At 52.4% G+C, this 15906-nt stretch overlaps 1 protein-coding gene across 3 annotated transcripts in view; it reads left to right on the top strand.

Moving 5' to 3' along the window:
• CRTAC1 (cartilage acidic protein 1) overlaps window positions 1-15906 on the top strand; it is a 158386-nt gene that overhangs the window by 85459 nt on the left and 57021 nt on the right. For all 3 annotated transcript variants that reach the window (XM_049645533.1, XM_049645531.1, XM_049645532.1), the window contains exon 4: window positions 11900-12036. In XM_049645533.1, the coding sequence (XP_049501490.1) occupies window positions 11900-12036 (137 nt within the window). The remainder of the gene's footprint in view (window positions 1-11899; window positions 12037-15906) is intronic.

Raw genomic sequence — 15906 nt, 5'->3', positions numbered from 1 at the left:
TCTGTCTCCTCTCTCTCTCTGCCCCTCCCCCACTCATGCTCGCTTTCTCTCTCTCTCTAAATAAGTAAAAAAAAAAAAAAAGGAAAGAAAGAAAGAAAAGAAAAGAAAAAAAAGATACTCCATGGCCTTGCTCAATCCTATGTCCTCAGGACCCAGTGGAGAGCCTGACTCATAGTGGGTGCCTAGTGTTGCACAAGTTGGGGGACTATGTACTTGGGGCTAAATATCAAAATGGTTCCCAGCCCTTGACTCTCCCATTCTCTCAAGCCTGAGTTCAGCCCACTAGAATGAAGTCCATTCCCATGGGGCCACATCTGCTGGGAAGTCCCAGGCCATAATGTCCTCCTGGGGCACTCAGAGCCTCATGTCCCTAAGGGGCCAGGTGGGACATGCGTTGGACTCTTCCAGATGGCAGCAGCCTCTTCGGTTGGTCTAGACAACACCCTATAGTTCAGACTTTATGTATTCACCATCCTGGGCCCTCCCAATCTCCTAGAGGCAGGTGATTGCCTGGCTCTGGGGTTCACCTTCCCCACCTCTTCCCCAGCCCGAGCACACACATTAGCTTTCCTTGGGCCCATAATGTTGCCCCCACTGGTTTTTGAGGCCAGGCCAGAATCCAGCCCCTAGACTGCCCTGATGTTGAGCCCTGCCAGTGGCATGAATGGGAGAGGAAGAGGTTGGGGCCCGTGCCAGGGGCAGGGGCCGACACAGGCGGGGCTGACTGGCTGGCGGCCAGCCTTGTGCAGCCAAGAAACAATGAGCCACAGCCCCGAGTGGTGTTTTATGGGTTTTCATCTCATCTTGCCACCAAGTGAGGCCTGAGAGATAGTAATTATCCCTACACAAATATCAGGGCATGATTACCCAGCTGGATTTACTGCCCTCTCTCCAACCAAGCCAAGATTGGATTAGGACACAATTAATTGATGGGCTGATCAACCCTTTAAGTTGATCAAGGTCAGGAGGGGAGCAGCAGCAAGGGACAGCGGTGAAAGGGGTGAGTCCCCAGGAAGATGTGGGAGGGCAGGGAAGCAGAAATAGGGAGAACTATGGAAGGCGGAGGGGGGGGGCGGTGTTCAACATAGGCTTGGCAGGCAGGATGCCAGAGGAAGGGGACAGACTCTCCTCCCTACTCACCGAACAAAGAGCACCTGGGAGGAGACTTCAGGTGGCTCTGAAGCAGTAGCCCCTCCCATGCTCTTGGAGTGTTCCATTGTGAATCCTAGGACAGAGGTGCTCAGCCCCAGCTGTACATTAAAATCTCCTGGGGAGCTTTTATCACTCCCAGTTCCCACAGTGCACCCCAGTGCAGTCCAATCCGAATCTCTGGGGGTGGGACCCAGTTAGCAGACTGTAAAGCTTTCCAGGTGATTCCCATGTGCAGTCAAAGTTGAAAGACTAACCAACCCCCCACCCCCGCACCAGTCATGTTAGTTCCGTGCCCAGCCTAGCCTAACCATGGCCCCATTCATTCATGAATGTATTCATTCATTGGACAACTATTTAATGAGCACCTACTATGTGCCAGGCTCTATTCTAGGCATTGAGGATGCCCTATGAATGAAACAAAAATCCTACCCTCCTGAAGTTTACACTGTATGCCCAGTACAGCTATATATTTCTCTAGGTACCTGACTCTCATGGACTCTAAAGTCCTCATACCGGCACCCCCAGCCCAGCTAGATTTTGAACGTTCTAAGAGCACAGTCAAAACCTGATAAATAAATCCCGAAAGAACAGACAAGGCATGAGTCATTGGGCCTGAGAGAAGGTGTGCCAACCAAGGTAAGGCAAGGGGAGGCAGCAACATGGAAGACCCCCAGGAGGTCCTGGGCTTCCTGGGTTGGAGCCACAAGTGTTCATCTGGGAGAGGCTGGAGCTGGGCCCCCAGCGCTGGGGTAAGGGCGACAGTGCCCAGCAGCCTCAGCTCCAGACGTCCAGCTCCCGGTGACCTTCTGTGGGTTCGAGTTCATTTTTCAGTTGGGTGATTCAGTCGATTCATCGACAGTGGGCAGGTGTGGAGCTGGGATATTTGTGCCACGTCAGCGCCTCCTTGGGTCCAGCTGGCATGATGCTCAGCCACTGCCACCCTGCCCACTGTGGGGAACCTGAGATCCCCTCTAGGAGCCCTGCCAGCCCACGCCTGCCCTGGCATGTGCCTGGGAGGGACCTGTGGAAGGACAGCCCTGTCCCCTCCCTTAGCTAGTCTTTGGGATGTCAGCACTGGTGTCCTGGAGAAGGGTTGAGACCCTGCATCCTGGCAGTGGGGGTCAGTCTGTACAACACTGGGGTCTACAGTGGGGTCTACAACACTGGGTGACTTCTTTCAGCCTCAACCCCTTCATCTGTAGAACACGAAAAATTCTATCAACTTCATAAGCTCAGCTCCCTCCATGAGCTCCGTAGACTATATCCAGAGTCTCTGTCGTGGCCTACAACACCCCTCCTTGGTGTGAGCCAGATTGTCCTTCTGACCTCGTTGCCTCCACTCACTCACTTCCTCTTGCTCACCATGTTCCCACCTGAGGCCTTCATACTTGCTGTTCCCTCTGCCTGAAATGCTTTTCCCACCACTATCGTCAGAAATCACCCCTTCCCTTCATTCAGGCTCATCCCCAGATGTCCTACCTACCATCCCCAGATGCCCTACACCTTAAATCCCTATCTGTCTCTGCTACCTTAATTCACTTTATTTCTCTTCCTAGCACTTAGCACTACTGAAAGTATGTTATACATTTGTTGTTCATCTCTCCTACTCAGCTCCACAGGTATAAAAACTTTGTCTTGCTTGCTGCTGTGCGTCCAGGCCCAAAGAAGTGCTGATGTCACTTAATAAACATTCAATACATACATTTGAATGAGTAACTGAGATACTCAATGAAAAGCACTTATAATGGTGTCTAGGACTTAATAAGTGCTCTCCAAGCAATAGCCATTATAATCCTGCAGCGTGAAGCAAGTCAGAGGCTTTAGAAGTTTCCTGGGCAGAGGGTCAGGCCTCCCTCCTGGCCCATGGGAGAGAGAGACTCTAGGAGCAGAAACAGAAAAGGACCATCATATAAACAAGTACCACCCAGATAAGGGTACCAGGGGGGCATGGGTTAAGGATTAAGAATTGGAAGATAGGTAGGAGGGAGGGAACAGAAAGACTGACCACAATCCCAGGAAGGCCTGGGCCACAAAACCAGCTTATGGCTTAACTTAACTGGAAAAATACAAGCCAGTGTGGTTCAGATAATACATTACTTGGTGAAAACCAGGTAGGAGGGGATGTAGGACAAAGGGGGACCAGAGGCTGGTGCCAGCACCTCCCTCGCCATCCAAGAACCCAGGACCTCCTGCAGCTCCCGGTCAGAGCCCATCGCCCTAGGGATCTGGCGCTGGCCAGCCTAGCTGCTGTCCTGTGTGGCCCCGAGTTCTCCTGCCCATGTAACCTTGAGTAACGGTGGTGTGGGTAGGGGATGGGCCAGCGGCAACTGTGAGCCCCACCACTTATGTTATTTTTACTCGCTGAGTTCAACAGAATAGTCACTAATAATCTGCTGCCTTCAATCTGCATATACCTCCCTCCTCTTCTACCGAAACAGTAGTGTGTACTCTACTCACATGGCTGCTCTTGGTTTGTTTCATTTAGCAATCAATTTGGGGTATTATTTCACAGCAGCACACAGATAGCTTGCTCATTCTTTTGATGGCTGTGTAGTACTCTACTGTGTTGATTTGCCATTCACCAAATCGGTCCTCTGTTGATGAACATTTAGGTTGCTTTCAATCTCCTGCTCCAACAAGCCGTGCCACCAAATGAATAAGTTTATGCAACATACCATTGTCCACAATGGCAGGTGCGCCTGTAAGGTGAGTTCCTACAAGGGAATCACTGCATCAGAGGAGCTTACGTGTGTGGATTTGATAGGCATTGCCAAACCACCCTTCAAATGGACAGTCTAATGACATTCCATTTGGCCCTGACGCGAGTGAGCATTTCCCAACATTCTCATCGACACAATGTGTCATCATTTTTAATATTTGCCAATCTTATAGGAAAAAATTGGTACCTAAATGTAGTCTTAATTTTCATTTTTCTCTAAACGAGTGAGGCTGAGCATATTTTTATGTATTTGAGTCTCTGCTCATCGTCTTTGCCCATTTTTTCTATTGATTATTGGCCTTTTTCTTATTGATTTATAACACCTCTTTATAAATTAGGGAAATTAGTCCTCTGTCTGTAATGCATGTTGCAAATAGTTTCCCCTTGTTTGTCATTTTTGTTTTGTCTTTGTTCATCGCGGGTTTTGCAATGCAGAACAATTTTAGGTTTATGAACTTGGATTTATCGCGGTTTTTTCTGACGGCTTGTGGGCTCTGTGTCGTCCTTAGGCCACCGGGAGGAGCTTCTGTGCCCTCTCAGAGGGAAGGGGTCAGTCACTGTGCCAGAAAGGAAAGGGGACGGAGGGCGGGTTGCACTTCCAGCTTCTGCCCACACCACAGATGAGCCACCTGCTCTTGAAAGCACCCCTGGTCCGGCAGCTCCCTCAGCCAGGCCACTTGCAGCTACACCCAGATACGCTGTCTCTTGCGACTCAGAGTGTGTTCTGTGGCCCAGCAGCACCGGCAACAGCCAGACGCTCAGGCCCTATTCCAGACCTACCAGACCAGAATCTGCATTTTAACAGGATGTCCTTGACTTCCTGTGCCTCGTAAAGCCTGTGTACCTGCTCAGTCTCCACCTTCTATCCTAGTCGGCTCCCAAGGTCTCATCCCCAGCCTTGTTTCCTTTGGATGCACAGTGCTGATTTTCAGCTCACCCAGCCTGGCCCCCTTTGGGAAGAAGCTCATGAGTGCTCAGGCTCCCTCCCCTACCCCTATGGGGCTCATTTACATGTGGCCCCATAAGAAGGCAGGATGGATGAGGCTGTCAAAGCAGTTCCATAAAGAGTATGGGGCCCCAAAGGCCATTTTCTCAGAACGAGGTTCCTTAGGAGTCAGGGACTGGAGTGCCCTCCACCAGCACCCCTCCAGCTCTTTAATACAAGGTGGGATGGGGACACTTTGAAGTCAGGCCACTGTTTGAAGCTCAGCTTTGCCACTTAACACCGGATGTGTATCTCTAAGCAAATGACTTAACCCTCAGAGTCCCAATTTCTCTCTGTAAAATGAAGAACCTACCTTCCCGACATGACATGGAGAGGGCTAAATGAGCTGATATGAGTGAAGCATCTGGCAGGGGTTGGTCAAGATTTCCCTCTTCACCCAGGGATGGAAGGAGGAAGACTGGGGTCAGAAATTATATCACGGCCAAGGGAAGTCTAGGTTCCTTCTTTATTAAAATGTCCTTTGCCTAAACTAGTCCTTTCTTCCCCTGAGGCCATCACAGCTTTGCTGGCTTTCCGTTGACTAAGTCTTATAAAGCATTTTATATTTAATATCAGCTTATACAGTTGTCTCCTGGGATGTGGCTCATTGAGGACCTGGAGTGGTCATGCCCTGTAATTCCCCGGATGATGATGGTGGCATGGTGGTGATGATGAGGGTGGTGATGATAATGATGGTCATGATGGGGAGGATGGTGAGGAGTGTCATGATGACGGTGACAGGGGTGGTGGTGATGATGATGATGATGATATTTTTTTTTATTTTTCCAAGTTTATTTATTTTGAGAGAGACATAGAGCAAGTGGGGGAGGGATAGAGGGGGAGGGGAGAGAGAAAATTCCAAGCAGGCTCCATGCTGTCAGCGCAGAGCCTGACGTGGGGCTCAAAGTCACAAAACCATGAGATCATGACCTGAGCCAAAACCAAGAGTAGGAGGACACTTAAGCAAGTGAGCCATCCAGGTGCCCCTATTATTTTTATTATTTATGGAATTTATCATGTGCCAGATACTATCCTAAGTACTTCACATACAGTATAGAATTTAACTCTCACAACAGCCTGATGAATAGGTGGCCGTTCTCCTTATCCAATTTTACAAACAAGAAAAAGACAAGCTGATGACTTGCCTAAGGTCACCCTAGGCCAGGGACGTTGCTGGCTCCCTCCTTAACCCCGCTGTTTGGCAGTAATCTCTTTGCCTTATGAAGGAAGTTGGAAGCGGAGCCCTCTTCCCTGCCACACACATAGCTCACTCTTCTCTTTGCCACCAATACGAGACCACAAGCCGGGTCATCCCCCTGAGGTGGGGGCAGCCCATGGGGGAGGAGGCACTCAGGCCAATGATCCTTAGGAAGAGCCCTTTATGATCCAAACGCACCCTCCTAGTGGCTCCAAGTTATCCTCTGGGGACAGAGCTTGGTGTGGAGGCGATGACAGAATGGTGACTTGAGGGCCACTTGCTTAACACGGCTGCCCTCAATGCAGAACCTTCCCCTTTTACTTGTCTGATGATTCCCCCATCTCTGCCCCTTCTTCCTCCTACACCCGAATGAGTCTGCTCCTGGGACGCGTTCTTTCTCCTCTGCCCCAGCTCCAACCTCACTGCTGTGCAAGCTGTTATCCTTTGTGGCCAGTGACCTCCTGGACATGTCTTCTCTCCACTTTGGGACCCTGTCAGATGCAAGTGGCCACTCCCAGCTGGCCCAGCCTCCCTGTTTCAGTAGCTGTCCCTACATTGTGGACCTCTCTCACCCAACCCCCCCCGCCCTTCGTGCTCCAGCTTCCTGTAGCCCGTGCTTCCTCTCACTCCCCCTATCATCACAGAGGTGTCCGCCTTTTCCCCCTTGCTAGCTCACTCCTCACTCCACTGCCAGGTTAATCTTCTGGAAACACTGTCTTCCCCAGATCAGAACCACCAAGGCCCCTTCACCGTCAGTCTTGGAATTAGTGGGTCTCTCCTGCCCTGCCATGTTTTTCCTCCTCAACCTCCACAAACTGTCCTCTCTGGCGTCTCCTCTGCATCTCTGTCTATGCACCCGGCCTGCCTAGAGCACCACCCCTCCACCTAAGCCATAGAGCGCAGCACACAGAAGCACAGGCTTTGAATCTGTCTCCACCACTTACTAGTTCTGTGACCTTGGGCAATTGACTAATCTCTCTGCCCCCTCGATTTCTCCGCCTGTAAAATGGGTCTATACCAGCTCTCAAGGTGGCTGCGGGGTTTCGGCAAGAGGATGGCTGTAAAAGAGAATGCTTCACACAAAGCCTGGCCAGGCCAAGTGCTCGATAAACAAGAGTCATTGTTGTTGTTACTCTGACCCTTCAAGTACGGGTACACATGCCTCCTCCATCACGAGGCCCTCCCTGCTCGCTACAGCCCCTTCCACCCTGACTCCGTGGCATCTCCAGGATGTATCATCCTGTCCGTTTCTCAGAGCTCTAATAACTGTGGGGTCTTAGGTAGGTCCCTTGCCTGTTGTGCATCAGGTCAGGGGAATAGTGCCCACCTCGGGGGTTGTGGTGAGGGTTAGTGAATGAATATATGCGCCTGGCACATGACTGAATATACATGAAGTGCTATAGAAATGTTAAGTAATATTAGTTTCACTGTGGTCCCGCAGCATCTCCTCTACTTACCCTTCCTGTTGTAGAATGGACTGTAAGCACCCTGAATCAGCGACCAGGACTCCTGCTTCTCTGTGGCCTCCTACTGCACTTGGTACCCAGCAGGGCATGATAGACCCCCCGAGCCTCACCTACAGGGCCTTCCCAGCTGGCCACCTGGCAGTAACTGGCAGTTCCAAGCCTCCTTTAATGCCAAGGTGCCAAAGTCAGGATGGGAATTGGGAGCCCCCAGACCTGCCTCTCATAGGGGCTGTGACCCCTAGCACCCCATGTCTTGTCCATGAACACCCTTCTCTTTCTCCCAGGCCTCTGCCCTCTCAGAGTCTCCCACAGGGGCTCAGGAGAGCCCCCCTCTTCTCCCTTCTTCCCGAGCCGCTGCCCCCCGACTTGGCGAGGGACCCCAGGGCAGAGTGCAGCTACAAGGAGCCAGAAGGCGGGATTAGACGCTGACATGGGCCGGAGGCCAGTGCCGGGTGGTTATTGCCAGTGCCATCGACCCACACAGCTCACTGTTTATCTGTCTTCCTGACACACCTAATTACCCAGGTTGCAGCTGCCAGAGCGTTTGCTCTTCCTAAATCACGGGCTCCCATCTCTCCTCACCCAGGCCTCCGGGCCTCTGCCTGTAGAGGGGCTGCCATTGATTTTGCCGTTCCCATTTATGATCTACAAGGCTCTGCATCGCTGTTGCACATTTTACCTTAATTAGTTTATTCTTCTGGGCGTCCCTGGTCAGCTCAGAAGCCAGGAGGTGGAACAGGGGAAGAAGCTAACAGCACATGGCGCCCTGACCCTTCTCCAGAGCCTGGGTGGACATCAACGCCCTAAGACAGCAGTTTGCTAAGAACGGTGCTAGGTCCACGGGATGTTAATAGATGAGCTGTGAAGAGGGGTTCCATGGCCAACTGTATTTGGGAAAGACTGTATTAAATGATTAAGCAGGGGCGCCTGGGTGGCTCAGTCTGTTAAGCATCTGACTTCAGCTCAGATCATGATCTCGCAGTCCATGAGTTCAAGCCCCACGTCAGGCTCTGTGCTGACAGCTCGGAGCCTGGAGCCTGCTTCGGGTTCTGTGTCTTCCTCTCTCTCTCTGCCTCTCCCCCGCTCACATTCTGTCTCTCTCTCTCTCTCTCTCTCTCTCTCAGAAATAAACATTTAAAAAAATTTTTAGATAAGATTAAGCAGGTAATTTATTGCAAGACTTTTTAAAAGTTTTAATAGACTGATGTCCATGGAGACGCTCGAGAGGGGGATGGAAGATGTGGTCTTTCCCAAACTCAGATGATCACAAAATCTTTTCTCCAGGCATCTCACAGAGACCAGGGTTCCATAAAGCACACTCTGGGAAATGTTTGTCTTGGGTGAGCGGGAGGAATGGGAGGTCATGAAGCCAACAGAGAGGGACAGAGTCATCCTGGTCCCATTTGTTCCTCTTGTCTCACTGAGGTAGGAACTCAACGGCGTGAGAAATTTCTGCCACTGAATGCACAGGTACCCATGGTGCTCTGTGAGCCCCGGCTGCCGGCAGCTGCCTTCTCACCCCGGCCCGCGCTTCACCAGAAGTTAACCAGGGTACTTCAGTGGGGACTAGACGAGCGGGAGGTTACCGCCTAAAGGGGCCCTGGTGTGACAGAGGACGGCAGGGCCGCTCACTGTTGGGGGAGGCTGAAGCCTGTGGGGCCCTCCGCAGAGGTGCCCTTAGCGTCAGGAAGCAATGACCAGGCTGCCGCCGCCTCGGGAGCAGCCGTGAGCATGGCAGGCCAGGCCCACAGTCCTCTACCGCAGTCCTGAAATCCAAACCATTCTGAAAGCCTCAGGTGTTTTGGTTTTTTTTTAAGTTTGTGGGAAAGTGAATTGATAGCAAAACCTGTCCTGGGCTGATGTGAGCTATTTATAGACTTTATTTATCCCACTTAGTGTGAATATTCATATATTTTACGGCAGAAATATTAATGTGTTTAATTATAGGGTGCTGCCCCATCCCTCTTGGGGGTGTTATGTAATAAATGGTGTGTGTGCTGTGTTACCTTTCTAAAATGTGAAAGAAAAAAATCTAAATTTCTAAATACATCTGGCTCCCAGGGATTGTGATGAGGTGCTGTGGGGCTGCTGTGAGCAATGCTGACCATGGCCCTGGGGCTTCAGTGCCTTTTTTTTTTTTTTTTTTATGTGGATTTATTTTAGAGAGAGAGACAAAGAGAGTGAGAGCAGGGGAGGGGCAGAGAGAGAGGGGGACAGAGGATCTGAAGCAGGCTCCAAGCTCTGTGCTGACAGCAGAGAGCCCGACCTGGGGCTCAGACCCACGAACCATGAGATCATGACCTCATGACCATGAGCCGAAGTTGGACACTTACCTGACTGAGCCACCCAGGCGCCCTTTCAGTGCCTTTCATCCTGTAACTCCCACTGCCACAATGTGGGGGAGGAGGCACAGGAAGGAGTCAACTCCCTTGACCCCCAGGTGAGGAAACCAAGGCTGGAGAGGATAAGGAACCAGCAAGGCCTGAGCGGAAATTGGCGTGGGCACAGGCTCAGGCCATCAGAGTCAGCACCTGTGCTCCCATCCAGAACCAACTCCTCAGATGCCCCCGTGGGCTTCCCTCCCAGGCCGCCATGGCTCTGTGCAGACCCCAGATGTGGCTCCTCAGCCAAGCCTCCACAGAACAGACACCTGCAGGCCTCCTGGATCTGCTTTCTGCTCCCCTCAGAAAGGGCCTTTCCCTCCCCCAGATGGGCCTCTGCCCCTCTAGGAGAGTCAGGCTCCAGTGCCAGCTCCCTGGTGTCTGGCGAGCATTTGAGGCCAACTCCAGACCCCACAGGCCACGCACCAGCCCCCGTGGGTCCCTGTGGTCTGAGGAGGTTCCCATGGGAGGCCACTCAGAGAGTAAAGCCTTTTGTTGTCTCCTGGGCAGAGCACCTGAGAGATCCTTTATATCCACCCGCACCTCACATGCTCACACTCCCACAGTCCTCTTCAGTCACTCGTTTCATGCACTGACTCTCGCCAGAGCCCTGCAGTGCAGAGCTAATGTCCCTGAAGAACCTTCAAGAGTGGCCCATCTGTAACATGGCAATGACCACTTGGGTCTAGACCACTTGGTCTCATAGCTACCGCCTTGAGGGGGCACTGTGCTATAAGCCTTTGGGGTACATCATCTCACGTATTCCGCACGGTAAACTTGGCACAGTTATTACTGCTGTCCCATTTCCAGGGAAACTGGAGCTCAGAGATGCTAAGCAACTTGCCTAAAGTCAACAGCCAGCCCCCAGTAGTAGAATCTGGGTAGAACAGAGACCAGGACTGGGGCTTGTGTACTCTAAACCCAGACGTCTTAACCGCTGCAGCATGCTGCTTCCTTCCGCCTACGCCCATGGCCTCTCCCTTGGGCCAGCCAGAGAGTCAAGTGCAGGGGCCTGTCCCCAGGTCCACTCTTCCCCAGGCTCATCTTCCTGACTTCTGCAGCTGCTCCTTGGGTGTGTTCCTATGCCAGTCCTTGCGAGCAGAACACGATCCCTCCTAAAATATGACTGCTCTGGGTCTCACAGGAGCAAGAAATAAACTAGGGGTGACAGCAGAGCGGAGAGCTTTGATCAAGTGGTCTTAGAAAAGCTTGAGCCTTCGGCCATCAGAAGTTCTGCTTCCCCAAAACCAGGCTGCTTAGCCATGAGTGTGCCTCAGGAGGCCACAGACCCCCTGCAGTTACATGTGGTATATCGTGTGGTGCATGTGTGTGCGACTCCCTGAGCTGAGGGTCCTCAGCCTCCATCCACTTCTCAAAGGGATAGAGACCACTGCTCCCTAGGGCCTCCCAGGGCTGCCCAAACCCTGCACACCACCTGGTTGCTGACGCTGCTGCCGTCCGGTTCCCCTGGGGGTGGGAAACAGATCTGTCAGAACCCCACTTCCAGCCCCTTCCTAGATCCGGACTTAGAGCTCCACCCACCAACCAGGATCATTTCTTCTCAGACCCAGATCAGGTCCTGCGATCCAGCAAAGAATGTAGGAGGCAGCTCCCGGGGAAAGAGAGATTCTGGGTTGAGTTTGGATGCTGAGATATCAGCAATCCCAGATCTCCTGGATGTTGCAGGAACATGGTGCAGAATGTGAAACCCAGCTGTTGAGAGTCATCTCGGACACACAGCAGTGGTAACATTTCTTCTGTAGTTCCTGAGGCCTGGGCTGGCTCTTTTCATAAGCCTCAGAGTCTCTTCTCTCAACTGAAAATACCTGAGTGCCCCCCAGACGGAGCCTCGCCTGCTTGAGTGAGTGCTGCGGGGTGCACTCACCTTGCCGCAGGTGACCCATCCACCTGTGGCCCCGACCACCTGTGGCAGGTGCCCCGAAACATACCTGCTCGCTGGCCCGCCATCCACCGGCGCTCCCTTCCTCTTCTCTCCAGGGGTGGCCACGTACACGGACAAGTTGTTCAAGTTCCGCAACAACCGGTGGGAAGACATCCTCAGTGACGAGGTCAACGTGGCCCGTGGTGTGGCCAGCCTCTTTGCCGGGCGCTCCGTGGCCTGCGTGGACAGGACGGTGAGTTCAGGGGTGCGTGGGGGGCCTGGGGAGAAAGGGGGGCACGCAGTGATGGGAGAGCCTGGAGGGGAGCCAACAGGCAGACGTCCCCCGACAGAGTGAGGCTGTCCGGGGCAGAGCCCAAAGCTTCACCAGCAGCTCCCACCGTGCCTTGCACATAGTAGATACTACATATCAACAAGACTTGCAGGGTGAGTTGCAGTCTACTTTCATATCCTTTCTCCCTGGAGGCCCTCCCGGCAGCCAATGAGGAAACGGGTCAGGAGCTGTCATCATCATGTCCGTCGGGCAGAGGAGGGAGCCAAGGCCCAGCTAGGGGCAGTGGCTTGCCTGAGGACCCAAAATAGATTGGCAGTGTGACTAGGATGTGAATCAGACTTCTCTAGCTCTAAACCTCGTGCTCATTCATTTTTTCAACCAGTATTTATTAAGTGCTTACTTTGTGCCAGGCATTGAGCCACAGAGCTCTCCCCGAAAATATTTGTGGAACAAATGAAGGCATGACAAAGAGGTTCATGGGTGGGTGAGTGGAGGGTGGCCCAAACGTCCAAGTACTCTAGTTAATCAAGAGCTCTGTCGCCGCGTTCGTGCCTGCTAGTCCACCGTACCGCAGGGGCCATCCCAAAGCAGGTGGGGAGGAAAGGCTGAGGGGGAGGGCAGGGGCAGATGCAGCCACCTGTCCTATGGGGTGGCCCAGCAGCCCCAGCCAGAGCAGGAGGCTTGCCGTGGAGGTGATTTATCCCTCCTGTCACCTGCTCCCCTCCTGCCCCCTCCTTGGCTTCCTAGACAGTCATCAGTAAATCAGGGACCCAGCTGCTGCCTAGCTCCATTCTGGGGGCAGGGGCAAGGGGCCTCGCTCATTTCAGGATTGAGATGGCACAAGGGGATTGGGGATTCAGTGTGAATCTTCACAGCAGGGGCCTCCAGGCCTTGGGAGAAGGCAGGTGCCAGGTATAAATATTTATTTCTTAACAAGCTGGCACTGGGAACAGAAGCCAAGCTGGGCTGTGAAGCCACATTTAGCCCTGACCTGAATCTTTGCCACCTGGACTCCTGCCTGGTGGGAGGGAATGAGGAGGCGGCAGCTCTGGGAGCGGCCCCCACCAAGAGTGAGAAGGGTCTGGGGGGTACCAGGCCCGGCCGCTGCTGGGAGCCTCTTCCCAGGCTCCTGCTTCCTGTCTTGCTCCTTCTGAACCAAGGCTTCCCACACGTGGCCAAGGTGGAAACCATCTCCGATCTGGTGACAGGGCCTGAAGGTTAATCACAAAGAGATGCGCTCTTGTCCTAACAAGGTCATCTGCACGCCCTCGCCTTTAACCACAGGACAGAGGCACCACGTGAAATGAAAAAAGAAAAAGAAAAAAAAAAAAACATGCTTTGGCACACAGCACTGTAGGCAGGCACTTAGCGGCTTGCTCAACCCCAGCCTCAGGGAACTAGAAAGAACCCCTACAGTCAGTCTGCCACCAGGAAGGGGGCTGCTTTCTGTGTCCAGCCACCACTGCTGCCTCAGCAATCCCTGGGGCCTGAGAACTGTGGAGAGGAGCAGTAAGGTGAGGTCATGGCCACTCTGGAAATTGAGAAGTAGGTACGAAACCTGGTTTTTGGAAACCCAAAAGCAATCGTAATAATGACAGCTAACCTTAATAAAGTACCAACATGCCAAGCCCTGTGCTCAGTGGTTTATATGCATCTTTCTCAATCTTCACAATAAGCTTATGAGGTACATGCTATCATTATCCCCATTTTACAGATATGGAAACTAAGGCTTCAGGCAATTAAGCAACTTGACCTTGGTCACATAGTAAATGGCAAGCAAAGCCGGGAATGGAGCCCTGCCTGCCTGAGAATGAATCAGACGCCATGGCTCCCCTGCTTCTGGGTGAACCCACAGCAGACACACATTTCTAACCACAGGTTCTGTTACAGTGTTCATCCTACTCCTTCCTCAGCCCCGCAGCCCCCACTGGGAGCCTTTTAATCTACCTGTTCCCAAAGTGTGGTCTCCAGACCAGCAGCACCAGCATTGTTAGAAATGCAGATTCTTAGGCCTGACCCCCACTCCACCCTCCAGACCGGCTGAGTCTGAACCCACGGTGGGTGGAGGGGAGCAGAAATCTGGGTTTGAACTAACCCTGCGGGTGACTCTGGTGCAGGCTGCAGTTTGAGAGCCATCTCGCAGGTAAATGTCTCAACCCTACCCCGTGCCCTTCCTGCCCTCTCCCCAGCAGCCCTCACTCCCTCTCGCCCCCAATCCTGGCACACTTGCCTGCCCTTTGTCTGCAGCTGCCTCATCATTCACCCACCTTTCTGGATCCAGCTGAAAGCCGGTCTCTTACAAGAAGCGTTCCCTGATCGATAATGATTATGCCTCATGTTTATATAGCATTTTTATCTCTCGGAGACCTTTCACATGTGTTGTCTCATTTCATCTTCTCAACAACCCTGCCAGGAAGCAGGGAGAATATGATTCCCCTTTAACACATGAGGAGACGTAGCCACAGGGGGCGAGGAACCTGCCCGAGGGCAAAAAGCAACTAGGGGCAGAGCCTGGATGAGGACCAAGCTAACACCCCTAGACCATGGCTCTCCGGGAGTGGTTCCTGGGCCAACAGCATCACCTTCACCCGGGAACTTGTTAGAAATGCAAACTCAGGGCCCACTCCGGAGCTCCCGAATCAGAAACTCAAGGGATGAAAGCCAGCATCTGTGTTTTAACAAACCCTGCAGGCAATTCTGATGTAGGCTGAGGGTGAGCCCACTGCCCTGCTGGGAGTCTCTTTCCAGGCTCATCTCTGAGAATCACCTCACTGTCCCAGAGCGATTGTAGTCAAGGTCACATGTGAGTCTCTGCAGCCTTCTATAGCCATAACACATCTGTGTTTGTCAAGTTTTATCAGCCCAATACATTGAAGAAAGGAACTGGCTATAACGGAAGTTTATCAACATCCTAATTTCTAGCCGAGTGCCTTTCAGTTCATTTGGGCTTAAATTGCCCATTTGTTGACAGGACTGCTAACAGCCGGGAGGGTCAGGCATGGGCACGGGGAGGGCGCACTCTCCCCTTCGGGCCCGTTCGTTCAGCCTTCATCCTGTCATTTCACACACATGTACCCCGCTTCTGGGATGGGCAAAAGCCTTTCAGGGTCCTCCCCCAGTCACGAAGCTGTGTTGCAAAGCGGTGCATCTCAGACTTCAGTTTTGCACAGGGATCACGTGGGGGCTTGTGAAAATGCAGCTTCAGCAGGCCTGGCGGAGGGGAGGGGTCACCGAGAGTCTTTATTTCCAACCTGCTCCCAGATGACACCGATGCTGCCAGGCCAGGGACCACGGAGGAGCGAGATTCGTGAAGCACAGAGTCCCAGGTGGCAGGATGGGGGCTCAGAGAACCAAAAAAGAAGGGGCATAAATATCTTTAGAGAACATCTTTTCCACCTTCTCCAGCTTTGGCCCCTGACACACCCTACCTTGCCTTTCATATTCCAGCAACACTGAACCAACTACTTGTGGTTCGCCTACATACATCATTCTCTATCACCTCTGCCTGGAAGGCTCTTTCCTCTACACTTCACCTGGCTGAGACTCCTCTTAGAAAACCTTTTCTGAGATGTTCAACGTCGCTCCTTATCAGGGAAATACAAATCAAAACCACACTCAGATATCACCTCACGCCAGTCAGAGTGGCCAAAATGAAGAAATCAGGAGACTATAGATGCTGGAGAGGATGTGGAGAAACAGGACCCCTCTTGCACTGTTGGTGGGAATGCAAATTGGTGCAGCCGCTCTGGAAAGCAGTGTGGAGGTTCCTCAGAAAATTAAAAATAGACCTACCCTATGACCCAGCAATAGCACTGCTAGGAATTTATCCAT

The sequence above is a fragment of the Panthera uncia genome, chromosome D2 (assembly GCF_023721935.1).
Source record: "Panthera uncia isolate 11264 chromosome D2, Puncia_PCG_1.0, whole genome shotgun sequence".
Classification (NCBI taxonomy): domain Eukaryota; kingdom Metazoa; phylum Chordata; class Mammalia; order Carnivora; family Felidae; genus Panthera; species Panthera uncia.
This window is presented reverse-complemented; position numbering and strand designations above follow the sequence as displayed.